Below are 21,305 nucleotides of genomic sequence, written 5' to 3' on the forward strand. Positions count from 1 at the left end.
ATGGATACAACACTAATTAAGGAATATCAGTGAGGGCTAGTGACACAGGTTCAGTATTGGAATAGTATGAGGGCTATGGCCACAGCTCTAATACAGGAATAGCAGTGAGGGCTATGGATACAACACTAATACAGGAATAGCAGTGAGGGCTAGTGACACAGGTTCAGTATTGGAATAGTAGTGAGGGCTATGGATACAACACTAATATAGGAATAGCAGTGAGGGCTAGTGACACAGGTTCAGTATTGGAATAGTAGTGAGGGCTATGGCCACAGCTCTAATACAGGAATAGCAGTGAGGGCTATGGATACAACACTAATACAGGAATAGCAGTGAGGGCTAGTGACACAGGTTCAGTATTGGAATAGCAGTGAGGGCTATGGATACAACACTAATACAGGAATAGCAGTGAGGGCTAGTGACACAGGTTCAGTATTGGAATAGCAGTGAGGGCTATGGATACAACACTAATATAGGAATAGCAGTGAGGGCTAGTGACACAGGTTCAGTATTGGAATAGCAGTGAGGGCTAGTGACACAGGTTCAGTATTGGAGTAGCAGTGAGGGCTAGTGACACAGGTTCAGTAGTGGAATAGCGGTTAGGGCTATGGACACAGGATCAGTATTGGAATAGCAGTGAGGGCTAGTGACACAGGTTCAGTAGTGGAATAGCGGTTAGGGCTATAGACACAGGTTCAGTATTGAAATAGCAGAGTAAGCTAGTGACACAGGTTCGGTATTGGAATAGCAGTGAGGGCTATGGATACAACACTAATACAGGAATAGCAGTGAGAGCTAGTGACACAGGTTCAGTATTGGAATAGTAGTGAGGGCTAGTGACACAGGTTAAGTATTGGAATAGCAGTGAGGGCTAGTGACACAGGTTCAGTATTGGAATAGCAGTGGGGGCTAGTGACACATGTTCAGTATTGGAATAGCAGTGAGGGCTAGTGACACATGTTCAGTATTGGAATAGCAGTGAGGGCTAGTGACACATGTTCAGTATTGAAATAGCAGTGAGGGCTAGTGACACATGTTCAGTATTGGAATAGCAGTGAGGGCTAGTGACACATGTTCAGTATTTAAATAGCAGTGAGGGCTAGTGACACAGGTTCAGTATTGGAATAGCAGTGAGGGCTAGTGACACATGTTCAGTATTTAAATAGCAGTGAGGGCTAGTCCTGTCCTAATGTGGGTTATACCCCACCTCCTATAGACTGTAAGCTTGTTTGGGCAGGGTCCTCTTCAACCTATTGTTCCTGTAAGTTTTCTTGTAAATGTCGTATTTATAGTTAAATCGCGCTACGGAATCTGTTGGCGCTATATAAATGGCGATAATAACAACAACAACAACATAAATCTAATACAGGAATAGCAGTAAAAGCTAGTGACAGGGTTAATTGCTAGAATAGCAGAGTTAGCCACACAGGAAAGACAGACTGGGGAATGCAGGAATAGTAGTTGGGTGCAGAGTGATGTGTAAGTGAATACTGGAGTAGTGGGTGGAATAGTAGGGCAGTTAAAAGTAGTTGCACAGTGGTGTGTAGCTGTATACGGGTACAGAGGAAGAGACTGACTGGATGGATATCAAGAAATAGTACAGGGGCAATTAATATCAGGCTGGAGTAGTAGAGTGGTGTCTAGGGGTAAGATGGAGTAGTAAAGTGGTGTGTAGTGAGAAGATGGAGTAGTAGAGTGGTGTGTAGTGAGAAGATGGAGTAGTAGAGTGGTGTGTAGTGAGAAGATGGAGTAGTAGAGTGGTGTGTAATGAAAAGATGGAGTAGTAGAGTGGTGTGTAATGAAAAGATGGAGGAGTAGAATGGTGTGAGGTGAGAAGATGGAGTAGTAGAGTGGTGTGAGATGATGGAGTAGTAGAGTGGTGTGAGGTGAGAAGATGGAGTAGTAGAGTGGTGTGAGGTGAGAAGATGGAGTAGTAGAGTGGTGTGTAGTGAGAAGATGGAGTAGTAGAGTGGTGTGTAGTGAGAAGATGGAGTAGTAGAGTGGTGTGTAGTGGTTAGATGGAGTAGTAGAGTGGTGTGTAGTGAGTAGTAGAGTGGTGTGTAGTGAGAAGATGGAGTAGTAGAGTGGTGTGTTGTGAGAAGATGGAGTAGTAGAATGGTGTGAGGTGAGAAGATGGAGTAGTAGAATGGTGTGAGGTGAGAAGATGGAGTAGTAGAATGGTGTGTAGTGAGAAGATGGAGTAGTAGAATGGTGTGTAGTGAGAAGATGGAGTAGTAGAATGGTGTGTAGTGAGAAGATGGAGTAGTAGAATGGTGTGTAGTGAGAAGATGGAGTAGTAGAGTGGTGTGTAGTGAGAAGATGGAGTAGTAGAAAGGTGTGTAGTGAGAAGATGGAGTAGTAGAATGGTGTGTAGTGAGAAGATGGAGTAGTAGAATGGTGTGAGGTGAGAAGATGGAGTAGTAGAGTGGTGTGAGATGATGGAGTAGTAGAGTGGTGTGAGAAGATGGAGTAGTAGAGTGGTGTGAGAAGATGGAGTAGTAGAGTGGTGTGAGAAGATGGAGTAGTAGAGTGGTGTGTAGTGAGAAGATGGAGTAGTAGAGTGGTGTGTAGTGAGAAGATGGAGTAGTAGAGTGGTGTGTAGTGGTTAGATGGAGTAGTAGAGTGGTGTGTAGTGGTTAGATGGAGTAGTAGAGTGGTGTGTAGTGAGAAGATGGAGTAGTAGAGTGGTGTGTAGTGAGAAGATGGAGTAGTAGAGTGGTGTGTTGTGAGAAGATGGAGTAGTAGAATGGTGTGAGGTGAGAAGATGGAGTAGTAGAATGGTGTGTAGTGAGAAGATGGAGTAGTAGAATGGTGTGTAGTGAGAAGATGGAGTAGTAGAATGGTGTGTAGTGAGAAGATGGAGTAGTAGAATGGTGTGTAGTGAGAAGATGGAGTAGTAGAATGGTGTGTAGTGAGAAGATGGAGTAGTAGAGTGGTGTGAGAAGATGGAGTAGTAGAGTGGTGTGTAGTGAGAAGATGGAGTAGTAGAGTGGTGTGAGGTGAGAAGATGGAGTAGTAGAGTGGTGTGTAGTGAGAAGATGGAGTAGTAGAATGGTGTGTAGTGAGAAGATGGAGTAGTAGAGTGGTGTGTAGTGAGAAGATGGAGTAGTAGAGTGGTGTGTAGTGAGAAGATGGAGTAGTAGAGTGGTGTGTAGTGAGAAGATGGAGTAGTAGAATGGTGTGTAGTGAGAAGATGGAGTAGTAGAATGGTGTGTAGTGAGAAGATGGAGTAGTAGAGTGGTGTGTAGTAACGATTTGTCATGATAGAATATCGGTGGGAGTAAAGATATGCTGGTTTAGTAGAGTGTGTAGCGACGTGCTGGAGTAGTAGAATGACACGTAGGGAGAGGAATACAAGGAATAGCAGAGCAGAATACTGTGCACACAGAAATGTTTGAATTATTCTTTTATTACATGTCATATTCCAAAGGTTATAAAAGAAATCCTTCAAATCCTGCCAAGTACAGCCATTAAATGCTTTTATACAGAATAACCACTCCAAGGGCAGGGCCCACACCGTCTAGGGCTGAGCTTTCTCACAAAGCCAAGGAATGTCCACCAGGCAGCAACCAGAGTGTAACAGACGAACACACAGCGTGTACGCAGTCATTTAGTGCAGGAATAGTGCGGCTTGTCTGATGGGAGTGTCAGGCTCTTCTCCTACCAGTTGGCATCATGCTTCTCTGCTACCAGCTTGATAAAATTGGAATGACTGGCATACAGGCTGCAACTACTGCTTACATCCACCCACTGCACCTTCCCTGCATCGTCACCAGCCTGGAGCGGCAGCAAGTCCAGCAAATCACCTTTCGGGGGACACAGACAAAGACACGTTAGTGAGTACAATCATAGCAACAAAAAAAAAAAAAAAAGGAAGAATTAATTAGACTTTGCTCCGTGCCTCACCTGTTTCATCATGATAATTAACAGCCTGAGTCTCCATCCAAGAATTATCCGTGTTACGGGGATCATCTACATAGCCTTTATACACCTGTGACAGAGGACACACATAATGGAGGGTAGTGGATATCTGGCATGTTCTCTGATCAGTCAGAGCTGCGCACGGGTTACACATAGCATAGCAGGGAAACCTGCCTTATATGAATCGGTAGGTTTCCTGGGGACATCTCTTATCCCTGGGATAAAACTAAAGAGGGAGATGATTAAAGTACAGCTTCTTTTTGAAATAAAACCAAAACCGAAGTGAGAACAAGGGATGAACTCAGTAACAAAACAAATATAAAGGAATGTTGACAAGCGGTGCTTAGTTTCGGTTATAGCTGGCGAGGAGCAGTGCAATCTATTGTCCTACAACTATCTTGAGAAAATCACGTTTCTGGTTAGCTCCCACATTGCTGGGCTGGGAATACAGTCACTGGGAAAACATGACAAGCGATCCCACATACAGACCATCGTTATAGAAACAGATGGAATTGCTCTGATGTGATCACAAGTCTCAGCGCGCCCGGGACACAATCTATTTGCCAGTTCAAGTGAGGATGTAGATGGACAGACTTGAACAACGTGTTTGAGCAAGCTGCACCATTTAAATGTAAACAGTTCTGGATGGCTAAAATGTAAACCAATCTGTTTGTATACATTTGGAAACTGGTACAATTCTTAAACTGCACGGTTCCTTTTGGTTAAAATGTGTTTCTGTGGCTAATCTTAACACAATTCCTGAATGAAGTGAGGAGCGATATATTGGATATTAATCTGTCAGATCGTACATATAGGATAATATTGCACTTCCTACCGGTAACGATTTTTGAGAGAATAGAGTCTGGATTTTGTCCTTTGTCTCTTTCTCGTCTCCTTCTTTCTCCAGAGAGTTGAGAGCCTCCTCGCAGAATTCCCTGCGAAGTGTAGCCGTCACCAGCTCACCGGGATCCACCATGCCCTGAGAGACAGGAAACACACAGCTCAGGCTGTGAATGCTCTAAGACCTGTGCAGTGTGTGTATATGGACATATCCAGTTTAGATCAGAACAGCGTGTGTACAGACATATCCAGTTTAGATCAGAACAGCGTGTGTACAGACATATCCAGTTCTATCAGAGCAGTGTGTGTACAGACATATCCAGTTCTATCAGAGCAGTGTGTGTACAGACATATCCAGTTCTATCAGAGCAGTGTGTGTACAGACATATCCAGTTCTATCAGAGCAGTGTGTGTACAGACATATCCAGTTCTATCAGAGCAGTGTGTGTACAGACATATCCAGTTCTATCAGAGCAGCGTGTGTACAGACACATCCAGTTCTATCAGAGCAGTGTGTGTACAGACACATCCAGTTCTATCAGAGCAGTGTGTGTACAGACATATCCAGTTCTATCAGAGCAGTGTGTGTACAGACATCCAGTTCTATCAGAGCAGTGTGTGTACAGACATATCCAGTTCTATCAGAGCAGTGTGTGTACAGACATATCCAGTTCTATCAGAGCAGTGTGTGTACAGACATATCCAGTTCTATCAGAGCAGAGTGTGTACAGACATATCCAGTTCTATCAGAGCAGCGTGTGTACAGACATATCCAGTTCTATCAGAACAGCGTGTGTACAGACATATCCAGTTCTATCAGAGCAGTGTGTGTACAGACATATCCAGTTCTATCAGAGCAGCGTGTGTACAGACACATCCAGTTCTATCAGAGCAGTGTGTGTACAGACATATCCAGTTCTATCAGAGCAGTGTGTGTACAGACATCCAGTTCTATCAGAACAGCGTGTGTACAGACATATCCAGTTCTATCAGAGCAGTGTGTGTACAGACATATCCAGTTCTATCAGAGCAGTGTGTGTACAGACATCCAGTTCTATCAGAGCAGTGTGTGTACAGACATATCCAGTTCTATCAGAGCAGTGTGTGTACAGACATATCCAGTTCTATCAGAGCAGCGTGTGTACAGACATATCCAGTTCTATCAGAGCAGCGTGTGTACAGACATATCCAGTTCTATCAGAGCAGTGTGTGTACAGACATATCCAGTTCTATCAGAGCAGTGTGTGTACAGACATATCCAGTTCTATCAGAGCAGCGTGTGTACAGACATATCCAGTTCTATCAGAGCAGTGTGTGTACAGACACATCCAGTTCTATCAGAGCAGTGTGTGTACAGACATATCCAGTTCTATCAGAGCAGTGTGTGTACAGACATATCCAGTTCTATCAGAGCAGTGTGTGTACAGACATATCCAGTTCTATCAGAGCAGTGTGTGTACAGACATATCCAGTTCTATCAGAGCAGTGTGTGTACAGACATATCCAGTTCTATCAGAGCAGTGTGTGTACAGACATATCCAGTTCTATCAGAGCAGCGTGTGTACAGACATATCCAGTTCTATCAGAGCAGTGTGTGTACAGACACATCCAGTTCTATCAGAGCAGTGTGTGTACAGACATATCCAGTTCTATCAGAGCAGTGTGTGTACAGACATATCCAGTTCTATCAGAGCAGTGTGTGTACAGACATATCCAGTTCTATCAGAGCAGTGTGTGTACAGACATATCCAGTTCTATCAGAGCAGTGTGTGTACAGACATATCCAGTTCTATCAGAGCAGCGTGTGTACAGACATATCCAGTTCTATCAGAGCAGCGTGTGTACAGACATATCCAGTTCTATCAGAGCAGCGTGTTGTATGGGTTTGTTAAACTGAACCTATATTACTTGGCACTAGCTGGTGGCTACATAAAGCAGTCCTAACATTGTATAGAAGAAAGGGAGAGAGACAGACGGATGGCGGACAGACTTAGCGTGATGCCAAGGGACTGGAAGAACTGTGGTCACATGTGGTGATAAGGCACAGAGTCACAGGAAATAGTGGGTTTAGGTGCACTTACCCCTGGGATTGCCCACTGCCCACAGTCCTTCCTCTGTATGGCTACAAACTGGAGGATGGGCTTGCCAGAGCCAGGGTCGGCCACTCTCTGACCAGCGGCATCACGCTTCCACCTAAAGGACAAGAGAGTTATGGAGGGCGAATGGAGCGGCAGACTGGACAGGGAGTATGTAAACAACTAAAGGCCACACCTTGTTATGATGGGGTCACCTGCGTGGTTGGGTCCCCATCTTCCCAGTAGGCCCCTTCCTATTATCCCTGTACGCCCTGCAGGGTTCCTACGAAACACAAAGCAACACATATTACACAGATCAGGGTAAAAGCCCAGAGCCCTGTTTTGTCTACACTCACCGTGGCGCCCCATTCTCTGTGTGATAGGTTCCTTCTAAACTCTCTCTCTGCACCTTTCCATCAAGGGTATTGAATTGTGGAGAGAACTTGCCATCACTGTGGAGAATATTGACAAATGGCTCAGGATGAGGAATTAGAAGGGAGGTCACAATATACAAAGATGGGCACAGGGTAGGAAAGGGGGATTCGGAATTAGGAAATTGAAAATAAGTAATGAGAATATGGAATGGTGATTACAAAGTGAATATGTACAAAGATGGCTACAGGATGAGGATATAAAAGTGGGGGCACAGGGTGAAGATTCAGAAAGCTACAAATGGGGTTAAAATACAGTATAACTAAAATTATAATGTACAAAAGTGGGCACGGAATAGGGCTATAAAGAGCCGGTCATATAGAAATAAAGATATAGAAGGGTTGGTAGAAAGAGGTATTTGAAGGGGGTTTACTTTCTGCGGTTATTGAAAGGTGGACACAGAATGAAGATATAAAAAGGTGGGTACAAAGGGCATGTATAAAACACCGGGCGCACAACGAGGGCAAAGGTAGAACTCACAAGGAACATGGAAACAGAGAGACTGCAGCAAAGAATGTCTCTCACCTGAGTGGAGGGTCTGCCCAGGGGGGCTGAGCGAGCACAGAGGGGGCAGTGTACTCAACAGGTTTATACTCTGGCCATTCTATGGACCAGCTGACCTTTTCTGAAGGGACTGGCCACCGATTAACCTGGGATCCTGGGTATGGAGACGTTAACGCCTTGACATGCGCAGCCATGGTGGAATGGCAAGAATTGGATGTATGGAACCAATAAGAGGACAGGATGCTGCAGGGGGTAGGATAAAATGGGACACTCTTACCATCGTTACAATCATTAATAAGTCACACATAAAGCACAGCTACGGGGAAAGGAAAGGGTCAAAATAACACAGAAAGCACGCATGCTACAGACACGGCCTAAGCAGTCTGCGGAGGCTCGATTTTAGCCTTAATTAAAGCATTAATCTCCAACACATGAGTAATTTAATAATTAACACTGAGTATGTGTGAACAACGAGCCAGATATAAAGTAAATCCTGGTGCAGTTATGGTGGACAGGAGCTTCCAGCTTCTTCTATAGATGAGTTATCTAACAGTGTGTCCAAACAGGAACACACATCTTACTTTAAAAAAAAAAACACTTTTTTTTTTTTTTTTTTTAGTATTCTTATTAAACACAGCAGGGCAACACATTTATAAAGCCAGATGTTAAGCAATGAGGGCAAGCGATGCATCAGCAAGTGATTGCCAAGACGTCCGCACCTTCCCATGGCAGCTAGCGCAGCGGTGATGGTGACTGTAGTAACTGCGCAAGTCAGGCCCCGCCTCATCCTCATGGCCAAGCAGCCGACTCTGCTCCTTCAACATACATGCACATGTCTAGCGATCACTCCAGCTACGATATGACGTTACACGGTAACATTATAAACATACAATTAGTTCGCCTTTAAGAAGCGCCAGTCTGCCCATTTCTTGCTTGGTACGGGCACAAGAACAGATATCTATTTCAAAGGTGTGTAAGATCCTCTATAAATAACCAGTGACAATGGCAAGCTTATGGTATAATAACGAAGTCTTATATCATTTATATAATGAATTAACGACCTGCAGTTTCCCAATGCTTCTATTGAAGAAAGGCTGGGTGCCAGGCTGACCGGAGGGGCCTAAAATAAATAATGTTACCCCTCACACACGGCTATCCCATGATCTGTTCCAGCACACAACAGTTTTATTTATTACCAAACAATGGCATAGGGTAATACGGCTAAGTTATTCGTTCCTACCATATTTCCTGCTAAACCTAAACTCAATGGTTCAAAGCAGCCATCACTTACTCGGGCCTGAGGCGATGGCATGCCATACTAACACTAGGGGCAGTCACTCCGCATGGTGGTCTGGGGGATAAAGTCAGGGTATATATTTGTGGTTGCAATGCATCAATTATTGGCGTTTGATGACTGAAGCCCTATTAACCCCTTAAGGACATGTCATGATTCCCTTTTATTCCAGAAGTTTGGTCCTTAAGGGGTTAATGTTTCTGTCATTCATACTGTGAGAATTTCAGCACTGGAGCGGCATACAGGTGAAGCCCAAAATACACACATTCCGGGGAAACGGCATCTTGTAGTTAGTCTAGAAACCCCCATATAATCATTAGAGAAAGGTGACACATTCTGATTTTCCCTATGTGGCTGCACATTCTAGCTATATCCTAGGATCAATCTCTGACATGACTTGTGTTACCCAGCAGGATGTACAATCTCCATATTGTCACATCAAATTATTTATAAAATAAATAGAAATCAGTACCCACCGCCCAGGCTTCCGGTGTCTGTCCAATCACAGCAGCTCAATGAGAAGTCTTTGCAAGGCAGGTGCTCTGGGCAACTGCTGCCTCTTGAGTTTATCTCCACTGAGTGAAACAAACCAGGAAGTAACACTGAGCTAAACAAACCAGGAAGTAACAGGACCAGATTTCTGACTGGCAGCTGGGGGGAGGGTTATAACCAGGTTCATTTATAAAAGAGCCAACTTCTATTGAAATCTACATTTTTTCTAAAATGAAAAACAGAGGACACACAAAGCGGTTCAGCAAGCTAAACTGCTTTAGGTTTGTGGAGTGTCCCATTTACATGTAATAAAAAATGAAACCAATGCTTTTCATGCCGGTGTTCTGTCAGAATACTATACCTCGTCAGATTTCTATACCGGAAGTGACGCGGCCGCACCGGATGTGACGGAGCCGCACCGGACCTGACGTTTCGGAGCAGGAGAAGGAGGAGCAGAGAACAGGTAGGATTATTTTTTTATCACGGTAAAGAGATGAGGACGCGTACTGCGCATGCGCGAAGAACACACTGCGCCTGCGCTTGGAGCCACAAGGGGGGGGAGGTAGGACATCTAATGGGACAGCGCGCGTGCGCACCAGCGGGCAGGGAGATCGATTCTGCCGAATATTCATTCGATCTCCCTGCCCCACACTGCGCACGCGCCACCCAGCCAGGACAGCCTCGGACACCGCGCATGCGCACTGAGGGGGTATAGAAATCTGATGGCCATATCTTCTGCTAAGAAATCTCCTACCCCGAGTGCGCATGCGCGGTGTCTGCATTCTGACATCTCTCAGGTAAGCCTCGCTCCCAACACTCTCAGCCATCAGGGGGGACTGTGCTGTATGGGGGTAACTTGCAGTATGGGGGGGGGGGGGGTTCTGGACAGTATTGGGGGGAACTTTGCTGTATTGGGGGGGCTGTGCTGTATTGGGGGGGGACTGGACAGTATTGGGGGGGACTGTGCAGTATTGGGGGGGTCTGGACAGTATTGGGGGGAACTTTGCTGTATTGGGGGGGCTGTGCTGTATTGGGGGGGACTGGACAGTATTGGGGGGGTCTGGACAGTATTGGGGGGGACTGTGCAGTATTGGGGGGGTCTGGACAGTATTGGGGGGGTATGTGCAGTATGGGGCGGTCTGTGCTGTATATTGGGGCTGTCTGTGCTGTGTATTAGGGGGCTGTGCGTTAGATGTGGGGGGGTTGTGCGTTAGATGTGGGGGGGGGGGGGGGGGGGGGCTGTGCTGAGCAGTTTGTGGGGCCTGTGTGTTATATGTGTACAGCCCTGGTTTGACTACAAATCATTTTGTTTCAGAAATCTCAGACGCCATGGCCTGCTTTTTGCTAAGAAAGCCCAGCTATCTAGTCACTCACCAGGGGTGGATGAGAAACTGCACCCCAGCCAGAGGGACTGCCCCACATCTGCAACCAAAACTGTCTGTCACTGAATTCTGTAATCTCCGTGACATTGTGCATTGTGTATGTATGGTACTCCCAATTCTTATATTTAATACGGTGTGTCTCTCACAATCTTTGTGTCTGTCTGCTGTAAATATGTGGCACGCAAGTCTGCATGCACGGTGTCTGTTATGCCATTTTACTCTAACCATTATATTTTTGTGTGTGTCACAACTCTGCCAAGCATGTTCTCCTATGGGGCACGAAGTACATAAAGAGGAATGAAGAAGTCCACGTTTGAGGCTCGCGTCCAGGGTGTATTATTGAAGTGCCATCTGACAAGTGACAAGTTTCTTCTGTTTGCACGGCGACTTCAACATTGTGTACTGTGATCAGAGGTAGGTAACCGTAGGCAGTCCACATGCTGTGAATTACATCTTTGCCAGCATTATGGGAGGTGTAGTCCAAAACATCTGGAATACCGAATGTGTATGAATGAAAAGTATGGTGTGTGTGTGAATGGTCAGTAACAAGGGTTGAAGCCTTGACGTGGCGTTACTGCTCACATGTGTATTCATGTGCCAATTCAACCAATGTGAGTCACTGTAATACTTATAAGGTAACCAAAAGTACTGTGATTGTGGAGAATGAAACGCCTGTATCACCTACACACTGCTTACACTGTGACCTTATCTCCTAAACACGGCTTACACTGTGACCGTATCTGCTATAGACTGCTTACACTGTGACCGTATCCCATAAACACTGCTCATACTGTGACCCTATCGCCTAAACACTGCCCATACTGTGACCGTATCTCCTAAACACTACTCATACTGTGACCGTATCTCCTAAACACTGCTCATACTGTGACCGTATCTCCTAAACACTGCTTACACTTAATTAACAGGTTATCGTTAATTCAAGACAAATTACTGTAAATGTAAAAATTGTTAAGAGTTTTAATCTTTTTAAAAGTTGCAATATACAAAAGTCAAACAATATTTTATTTCCAATTTAACAAAAAAATCCCTCTATCCCCCCCTCCATGGAGGCGGATCCATCTATCCCCCCCTCCATGGAGGCGGATCCATCTATCCCCCCCCCCATGGAGGCGGATCCATCTATTCCCCCACCCATGGAGGCGGATCCATCTATTCCCCCCCATGGAGGCGGATCCCTCTATTCCCCCCCCCATAGAGGCGGATCCCTCTATCCCCCCACCCATGGAGGCGGATCCCTCTATCCCCCCACCCATGGAGGCGGATCCCTCTATCCCCCCACCCATGGAGGCGGATCCCTCTATCCCCCCCCCATGGAGGCGGATCCCTCTATCCCCCCACCCATGGAGGCGGATCCCTCTATCCCCCCACCCATGGAAGCGGATCCCTCTATTCCCCCCCATGGAGGCGGATCCCTCTATTCCCCCCCATGGAGGCGGATCCTTCTACCCCCCCCCATGGAGGCGGATCCCTCTATCCCCCCCACCCATGGAGGCGGATCCCTCTATCCCCCCCACCCATGGAGGCGGATCCCTCTATCCCCCCCCCCCCATGGAGGCGGATCCATCTATCCCCCCCCCATGGAGGCGGATCCATCTATTCCCCCACCCATGGAGGCGGATCCATCTATTCCCCCCATGGAGGCGGATCCCTCTATTCCCCCCCCCATGGAGGCGGATCCCTCTATCCCCCCACCCATGGAGGCGGATCCCTCTATCCCCCCACCCATGGAGGCGGATCCCTCTATCCCCCCACCCATGGAGGCGGATCCCTCTATCCCCCCACCCATGGAGGCGGATCCCTCTACCCCCCCCCCCATGGAGGCGGATCCCTCTACCCCCCCATGGAGGCGGATCCCTCTATCCCCCCACCCATGGAAGCGGATCCCTCTATTCCCCCCCATGGAGGCGGATCCCTCTATTCCCCCCCATGGAGGCGGATCCTTCTACCCCCCCCCCCATGGAGGCGGATCCCTCTATCCCCCCCACCCATGGAGGCGGATCCCTCTATCCCCCCCCCCATGGAGGCGGATCCCTCTATCCCCCCCCCCCATGGAGGCGGATCCCTCTATCCCCCCCCCCCCATGGAGGCGGATCCCTCTATCCCCCCCCCATGGAGGCGGATTCCTCTATTCCCCCCCCCATGGAGGCGGATCCCTCTACCCCCCCCCCCCATGGAGGCGGATTGCTCTATCCCTCACCTATGGAGGCGGATCCCTCTAATCCCCCCCCCCCATGGAGCTCTATCCCCCCCATGGAGGCCGATCCCTCTATTCCCCCCCATGGAGGCCGATCCCTCTATTCCCCCCCATGGAGGCCGATCCCTCTATCCCCCCGCCCATGGAGGCCGATCCCTCTATCCCCCCGCCCATGGAGGCCGATCCCTCTATCCCCCCGCCCATGGAGGCCGATCCCTCTATCCCCCCGCCCATGGAGGCCGATCCCTCTATCCCCCCCCCATGGAGGCCGATCTCTCTATCCCCCCACCCCGATGGAGGCCGATCCCTCTATCCCCCCGCCCATGGAGGCCGATCCCTCTATCCCCCTGCCCATGGAGGCCGATCCCTCTATCCCCCCACCCATGGAGGCCGATCCCTCTATCCCCCCCCCGATGGAGGCGGATCCCTCTATCCCCCCCCCGATGGAGGCGGATCCCTCTATCCCCCCCGATGGAGGCGGATCCCTCTATCCCGCACCCATGGAGGCGGATCCCTCTATCCCCCCCTCCATGGAGGCGGATCCCTCTATCCCCCCCACCCATGGAGGCGGATCCCTCTATCCCCCCCTCCATGGAGGCGGATCCATCTATCCCCCCCTCCATGGAGGCGGATCCATCTATCCCCCCCCCCATGGAGGCGGATCCATCTATTCCCCCACCCATGGAGGCGGATCCATCTATTCCCCCCCATGGAGGCGGATCCCTCTATTCCCCCCCCATGGAGGCGGATCCCTCTATCCCCCCACCCATGGAGGCGGATCCCTCTATCCCCCCACCCATGGAGGCGGATCCCTCTATCCCCCCACCCATGGAGGCGGATCCCTCTATCCCCCCACCCATGGAGGCGGATCCCTCTACCCCCCCCCCCATGGAGGCGGATCCCTCTACCCCCCATGGAGGCGGATCCCTCTATCCCCCCACCCATGGAAGCGGATCCCTCTATTCCCCCCCATGGAGGCGGATCCCTCTATTCCCCCCCATGGAGGCGGATCCCTCTATCCCCCCCACCCATGGAGGCGGATCCCTCTATCCCCCCCACCCATGGAGGCGGATCCCTCTATCCCCCCCACCCATGGAGGCGGATCCCTCTATCCCCCCCACCCATGGAGGCGGATCCCTCTATCCCCCCCACCCATTGAGGCGGATCCCTCTATCCCCCCCCCCATGGAGGCGGATCCCTCTATCCCCCCCCCATGGAGGCGGATCCCTCTATTCCCCCCCATGGAGGCGGATCCCTCTACCCCCCCCCATGGAGGCGGATCCCTCTATCCCCCCCCCCCATGGAGGCGGATCCCTCTATCCCCCCACCCATGGAGGCGGATCCCTCTATCCCCCCACCCATGGAGGCGGATCCCTCTATCCCCCCACCCATGGAGGCGGATCCCTCTATCCCCCCCACCCATGGAGGCGGATCCCTCTATCCCCCCCTCCATGGAGACGGATCCATCTATCCCCCCCCGGAAGCAGATCCATCTATTCCCCCACCCATGGAGGCGGATCCATCTATTCCCCCCCCATGGAGGCGGATCCCTCTATTCCCCCCCATGGAGGCGGATCCCTCTATTCCCCCCCCCCTCCATGGAGGCGGATCCCTCTATTCCCCCCCCATGGAGGCGGATCCCTCTATCCCCCCCACCCATGGAGGCGGATCCCTCTATCCCCCCCTCCATGGAGACGGATCCCTCTATCCCCCCCACCCATGGAGGCGGATCCCTCTATCCCCCCCACCCATGGAGGCGGATCCCTCTATCCCCCCCTCCATGGAGACGGATCCATCTATCCCCCCCCCGGAGGCAGATCCATCTATTCCCCCACCCATGGAGGCGGATCCATCTATTCCCCCCCCATGGAGGCGGATCCCTCTATTCCCCCCCCATGGAGGCGGATCCCTCTATTCCCCCCCATGGAGGCGGATCCCTCTATTCCCCCCCCATGGAGGCGGATCCCTCTATTCCCCCACCATGGAGGCGGATCCCTCTATTCCCCCACCCATGGAGGCGGATCCCTCTATTCCCCCACCCATGGAGGCGGATCCCTCTATTCCCCCACCCATGGAGGCGGATCCCTCTATCCCCCCACCCATGGAGGCGGATCCCTCTATCCCCCCACCCATGGAGGCGGATCCCTCTACCCCCCCCATGGAGGCGGATCCCTCTATCCCCCCACCCATGGAGGCGGATCCCTCTATCCCCCCACCCATGGAGGCTGATCCCTCTATCCCCCCACCCATGGAGGCGGATCCCTCTATCCCCCCCACCCATGGAGGCGGATCCCTCTATCCCCCCCACCCATGGAGGCGGATCCCTCTATCCCCCCACCCATGGAGGCGGATCCCTCTATTCCCCCCACCCATGGAGGCGGATCCCTCTATCCCCCCACCCCGATGGAGGCCGATCCCTCTATCCCCCCGCCCATGGAGGCCGATCCCTCTATCCCCCCGCCCATGGAGGCCGATCCCTCTATCCCCCCCGATGGAGGCCGATCCCTCTATTCCCCCACCCATGGAGGCCGATCCCTCTATCCCCCCACCCATGGAGGCCGATCCCTCTATCCCCCCCCGATGGAGGCGGATCCCTCTATCCCCCCCCCGATGGAGGCGGATCCCTCTATCCCCCCCCGATGGAGGCGGATCCCTCTATCCCGCACCCATGGAGGCGGATCCCTCTATCCCCCCCTCCATGGAGGCGGATCCCTCTATCCCCCACTCCATGGAGGCGGATCCCTCTATCCCCCCCTCCATGGAGGCGGATCCATCTATCCCCCCCTCCATGGAGGCGGATCCATCTATCCCCCCCCCCATGGAGGCGGATCCATCTATCCCCCCCCCCATGGAGGCGGATCCATCTATTCCCCCACCCATGGAGGCGGATCCATCTATTCCCCCCCATGGAGGCGGATCCCTCTATTCCCCCCCCATGGAGGCGGATCCCTCTATCCCCCCACCCATGGAGGCGGATCCCTCTATCCCCCCACCCATGGAGGCGGATCCCTCTATCCCCCCACCCATGGAGGCGGATCCCTCTATCCCCCCACCCATGGAGGCGGATCCCTCTACCCCCCCCCCCATGGAGGCGGATCCCTCTACCCCCCCATGGAGGCGGATCCCTCTATCCCCCCACCCATGGAAGCGGATCCCTCTATTCCCCCCCATGGAGGCGGATCCCTCTATTCCCCCCCATGGAGGCGGATCCTTCTACCCCCCCCCCCCCATGGAGGCGGATCCCTCTATCCCCCCCACCCATGGAGGCGGATCCCTCTATCCCCCCCACCCATGGAGGCGGATCCCTCTATCCCCCCCCCATGGAGGCGGATCCCTCTATCCCCCCCCCCATGGAGGCGGATCCCTCTATTCCCCCCCCCATGGAGGCGGATCCCTCTACCCCCCACCCATGGAGGCGGATCCCTCTATCCCCCCCACCCATGGAGGCGGATCCCTCTATCCCCCCCCACCCATGGCGGATCCCTCTATCCCACCCTCGATGGAGACGGATCCATCTATCCCCCCCCGGAAGCGGATCCATCTATTCCCCCACCCATGGAGGCGGATCCATCTATTCCCCCCCCATGGAGGCAGATCCCTCTATTCCCCCCCATGGAGGCGGATCCCTCTATTCCCCCCCCCCCATGGAGGCGGATCCCTCTATCCCCCCCTCCATGGAGGCGGATCCATCTATCCCCCCCTCCATGGAGGCGGATCCATCTATCCCCCCCCCATGGAGGCGGATCCATCTATTCCCCCACCCATGGAGGCGGATCCATCTATTCCCCCCCATGGAGGCGGATCCCTCTATTCCCCCCCCATGGAGGCGGATCCCTCTATCCCCCCACCCATGGAGGCGGATCCCTCTATCCCCCCACCCATGGAGGCGGATCCCTCTATCCCCCCACCCATGGAGGCGGATCCCTCTACCCCCCACCCATGGAGGCGGATCCCTCTACCCCCCCCCCATGGAGGCGGATCCCTCTACCCCCCATGGAGGCGGATCCCTCTATCCCCCCACCCATGGAAGCGGATCCCTCTATTCCCCCCCATGGAGGCGGATCCCTCTATTCCCCCCCATGGAGGCGGATCCTTCTACCCCCCCCCCATGGAGGCGGATCCCTCTACCCCCCCCCCCATGGAGGCGGATCCCTCTATCCCCCCCACCCATGGAGGCGGATGCCTCTATCCCCCCCACCCATGGAGGCGGATCCCTCTATCCCCCCCCCCATGGAGGCGGATCCCTCTATCCCCCCCCCCATGGAGGCGGATCCCTCTATCCCCCCCCCCATGGAGGCGGATCCCTCTATCCCCCCCCCCATGGAGGCGGATCCCTCTACCCCCCCCCCATGGAGGCGGATCCCTCTATCCCCCCCACCCATGGAGGCGGATCCCTCTATCCCCCCCTCCATGGAGACGGATCCATCTATCCCCCCCCGGAGGCAGATCCATCTATTCCCCCCCCCATGGAGGCGGATCCATCTATTCCCCCCCCATGGAGGCGGATCCCTCTATTCCCCCCCATGGAGGCGGATCCCTCTATTCCCCCCCCCCCATGGAGGCGGATCCCTCTATTCCCCCCCCATGGAGGCGGATCCCTCTATTCCCCCCCATGGAGGCGGATCCCTCTATTCCCCCCCCCATGGAGGCGGATCCCTCTATTCCCCCACCCATGGAGGCGGATCCCTCTATTCCCCCACCCATGGAGGCGGATCCCTCTATTCCCCCACCCATGGAGGCGGATCCCTCTATTCCCCCACCCATGGAGGCGGATCCCTCTATTCCCCCACCCATGGAGGCGGATCCCTCTATCCCCCCACCCATGGAGGCGGATCCCTCTATCCCCCCACCCATGGAGGCGGATCCCTCTACCCCCCCCATGGAGGCGGATCCCTCTATCCCCCCACCCATGGAGGCGGATCCCTCTATCCCCCCACCCATGGAGGCTGATCCCTCTATCCCCCCCACCCATGGAGGCTGATCCCTCTATCCCCCCCACCCATGGAGGCGGATCCCTCTATCCCCCCCACCCATGGAGGCGGATCCCTCTATCCCCCCACCCATGGAGGCGGATCCCTCTATCCCCCCACCCATGGAGGCGGATCCCTCTATTCCCCCCACCCATGGAGGCGGATCCCTCTATCCCCCCACCCATGGAGGCGGATCCCTCTATCCCCCCACCCATGGAGGCGGATCCCTCTATCCCCCCCCATGGAGGCGGATCCCTCTATTCCCCCCCATGGAGGCGGATCCTTCTACCCCCCCCATGGAGGCGGATCCCTCTATCCCCCCCACCCATGGAGGCGGATCCCCTCTATTCCCCCCCCCATGGAGGCGGATCCCTCTACCCCCCCCCATGGAGGCGGATCCCTCTACCCCCCCCCATGGAGGCGGATCCCTCTATCCCCCCACCCATGGAGGCGGATCCCTCTACCCCCCCCCATGGAGGCGGATCCCTCTACCCCCCCCCCCATGGAGGCGGATCCCTCTACCCCCCCCCATGGAGGCGGATCCCTCTATCCCCCCCCCTCCATGGAGGCGGATCCCTCTATCCCCCCCCCTCCATGGAGGCGGATCCCTCTATCCCCCCCCCATGGAGGCGGATCCCTCTATCCCCCCCATGAAGGCGGATCCCTCTATCCCCCCCCATGGAGGCGGATCCCTCTATCCCCCCCCCCCCCCAGGTCGATCCCTCTGACAGGGCAGGTGGGAGAGACCACTCTAACAGATGATTGGTCAGAGAGCTGTCACTCAGCAGACTACAGTGCGCTGATTGGTGGATCCCACAGCCAGAGCCCGAGCCGCGCGGTCTTACCTGGGGCTGAGGTAAGGCGGCTCCTGATTGGCTGCTCTGCAGACAGAGGTCACGCGGATTCCAGCACAGCCTCCTCGCGCCGCTCTGACGAAGACTTGCGGAACTCTGGCCGCGAGCTGGGCTGTCATACCGCGCACGCGCACTACACGCGCGCCTCATTCCCATGGCAACAGTTCAAAACAGAGAAACGAAACTATGCACCTCATTGGTCGGCTCCTCCTAATAGGGCGGTGCCCCTGACAGCTACAAACAAACGCGTGTATTCTGCTTTCAATAAAGCTTTATTAACACATGTCTGTCCTGACAAGAAGCATGACACATGAAATCCCATTACCCACACACTGAGACACAGAGCTCAGTGGAAACATTCATTCTGTATTATTATAAATATTATTAGTATTAGTATTATTATAATTATTATTATTATAATTTTTATTATTATTATTATTATTATTATTAGTTGGTAATTAGAACCCAGTGTGAACATATCCCAGCGATATATTTATCAATTGCCCTGAAATGAAGTTCCTCAATAAAACAGAGTCCCTCCATCCTCTCAAACCATAATCGCACGGAGAGGGGTCTTCAGTGGGACCAATTGCTTGGCTATTCCAATTGTAAGGGACATTTTATTGCTGGAGGTGGCTGTGGTCGTGCGGTGTAACAGTATGGGTGCAGGAGTAGCCTAGAATGTGTTTAGTATGTTGTGTAACCTGCGTCAGAATGGCAGGATCAGGGGAGAGTCCTACCACCAGTGAAGGACGGTGCCCTCCTCCTGGAGACAACGCCAAAACCATTCATTGTTAGTGGAATCTATCAAATATAGAAACTTAGGGGTCCCTTACTAAATAGCACGTTCGGCCCAGAAGCCTTAATCATGAAAACACACATGCAAAAAAATGCACATTTAACTATCCGCAATATCTCATGTGACCAAACTCCGATCACATAATAATATTAGCAAAAGTTTACTATGGTAACTAGTTAAAGAAGCACTATAGTCTACATAGAAAAGCAAGAAAGACAGGTCCCCTAGCCTTCTTCCTTGCTTTTAGATGAACTTCCCCTTATTAAAAATAATTTTTGATTCCTTTTTATGATATAAACTTTCCTTCGTTCCAGCGCGAGATCCCCGTCAGGCCGTGCCCCCTTTTTCGTCAAAATGATGAAGTAACAGGGCTCAATTGTGGTGGAATCTCGGTAAAAATAAATTTAGTAGGCCGAGATTACCACGTGGCATGTGTACGTGCATATGCTGACGTATCGATCAGTTGGTTGCACGAGGCAAGATACGATCAGTAGTGTACGGAGCATGTGCAAGAATACAGGATGTAGTATTCCCCTCCTCCATTGTGCTGGACAAGCCATGCGGTCAAGCAGGAAGTTAATTCTTATTTGTATTGATTGGTCAAGAGAATGTGCGGGTGGAGCTTAATATGGGAGGAGTTATGTGCCTATATAAGGAGCCTGCACTATTGTCCGGGGCTCAGAACTTGTTGTATTTTGGTGACGTTAGTCCCTCTGAGTCCCGATCGGTGATCCAATAAAGAATCTCTTCCTTCCTGAAGAAACCTGTGTCCATCTCTCTGTGCTTCGCTTCCGTCAGTTTCTCCGGTATCATTTGGTGCATTGGCCGGGAAGCTCATCGTTCAACGGTAGCTGAGAGGCAGAGGCGTGAGACGGTCTATCTTTGCCCACGTTCTCTACGGCTGCACCCCTGAACTTCTGCGTGGACCTCCCTTCGTCTCGGCGCCACTGGTCTGTTGTCCAGGAGATCATCGGCCTCTACGTGAGAAGTGCTGGGGTGTCCCCGTCGATGAGTGTGAACTCAGGTTCAGGAACGAGGAGGTAAGACAACTGCTGTTTTAGACGGCAGACCCACTAGGGGTATACCGATTGTGCGGTAGGCCCATCAGGGGTTTGAATTGTGTATGGAATCTGCCCCCTCTGTCGGAGGGAAGGAGCGAAGGCGCACCGCTCGATCGAACGCTCTTTAGTCAGACCGTTTGATTTTGTTAGTCAGGCGGGGCTCTGGTGTAAATAGCCCTAGCCGGACACCGGTGTCTTGTCTAGACTAGCGTTCTAGGGTGTATATTTTGTTCGCTAGGTCGGAGGGACCGGGAGACTAAGCGGCGTCTGTGTAAATTCGGTTCGCCAGCTCTCAACCTATCTTGGCTAAGTGGGAAGGCGTGTAAATTTGGAACCCACTAGATTTTTTATAGTAATCGACTAAGAGGCGTCTGTGTAAATTCGGTCCTCTAGCTCGCTATATGTGGTGCTTGGGCAGTGTGGCTAACCAAAACGTATGTAGATTGTTTTTGGTAGTCCATTCAAG

The 21,305-nt window shown here is 52.2% G+C and overlaps 1 protein-coding gene across 5 annotated transcripts; it reads right to left on the reverse strand.

The window, feature by feature from the left end:
• Positions 1–3,391: 3,391 nt before the first annotated feature.
• NUDT9 (nudix hydrolase 9) lies at positions 3,392–19,128 on the reverse strand. 5 transcript variants are annotated; one of them, XM_063430849.1, is made up of 9 exons: positions 18,971–19,128; positions 8,492–8,587; positions 7,794–8,015; positions 7,193–7,288; positions 7,033–7,119; positions 6,843–6,954; positions 4,757–4,900; positions 3,907–3,991; positions 3,392–3,806 (listed from the first exon to the last, which is right to left on the reverse strand). In XM_063430849.1, exons 1-9 carry the CDS (start codon positions 19,096–19,098, stop codon positions 3,661–3,663), a joined length of 1,116 nt encoding a protein of 371 aa, XP_063286919.1. In that variant the 5' UTR covers positions 19,099–19,128; the 3' UTR covers positions 3,392–3,660. The 5 variants fall into 5 exon arrangements, with proteins under 5 accessions (XP_063286919.1, XP_063286922.1, XP_063286921.1 ...); XM_063430852.1 differs by lacking the exon at positions 18,971–19,128 and adding an exon at positions 9,543–9,834; XM_063430851.1 differs by lacking the exon at positions 18,971–19,128 and adding an exon at positions 9,064–9,173.
• Positions 19,129–21,305: the final 2,177 nt, after the last annotated feature.

Source organism: Pelobates fuscus, chromosome 8 (assembly GCF_036172605.1).
Source record: "Pelobates fuscus isolate aPelFus1 chromosome 8, aPelFus1.pri, whole genome shotgun sequence".
Classification (NCBI taxonomy): Eukaryota; Metazoa; Chordata; class Amphibia; order Anura; family Pelobatidae; genus Pelobates; species Pelobates fuscus.

Coding starts and splice junctions, on each gene's coding strand:
- NUDT9 (XM_063430849.1), bottom strand. CDS start 19,098: ATGACAGCCCAGCTCGCGGCCAGAGTTCCGCAAGTCTTCGTCAGAGCG. Junction 6,955..7,032: donor GGTGACCCCATCATAACAAG/GTGTGGCCTTTA, acceptor CTTGTCCTTTAG/GTGGAAGCGTGATGCCGCTG. Junction 3,992..4,756: donor TCTCTCAAAAATCGTTACCG/GTAGGAAGTGCA, acceptor CCTCTGTCACAG/GTGTATAAAGGCTATGTAGA.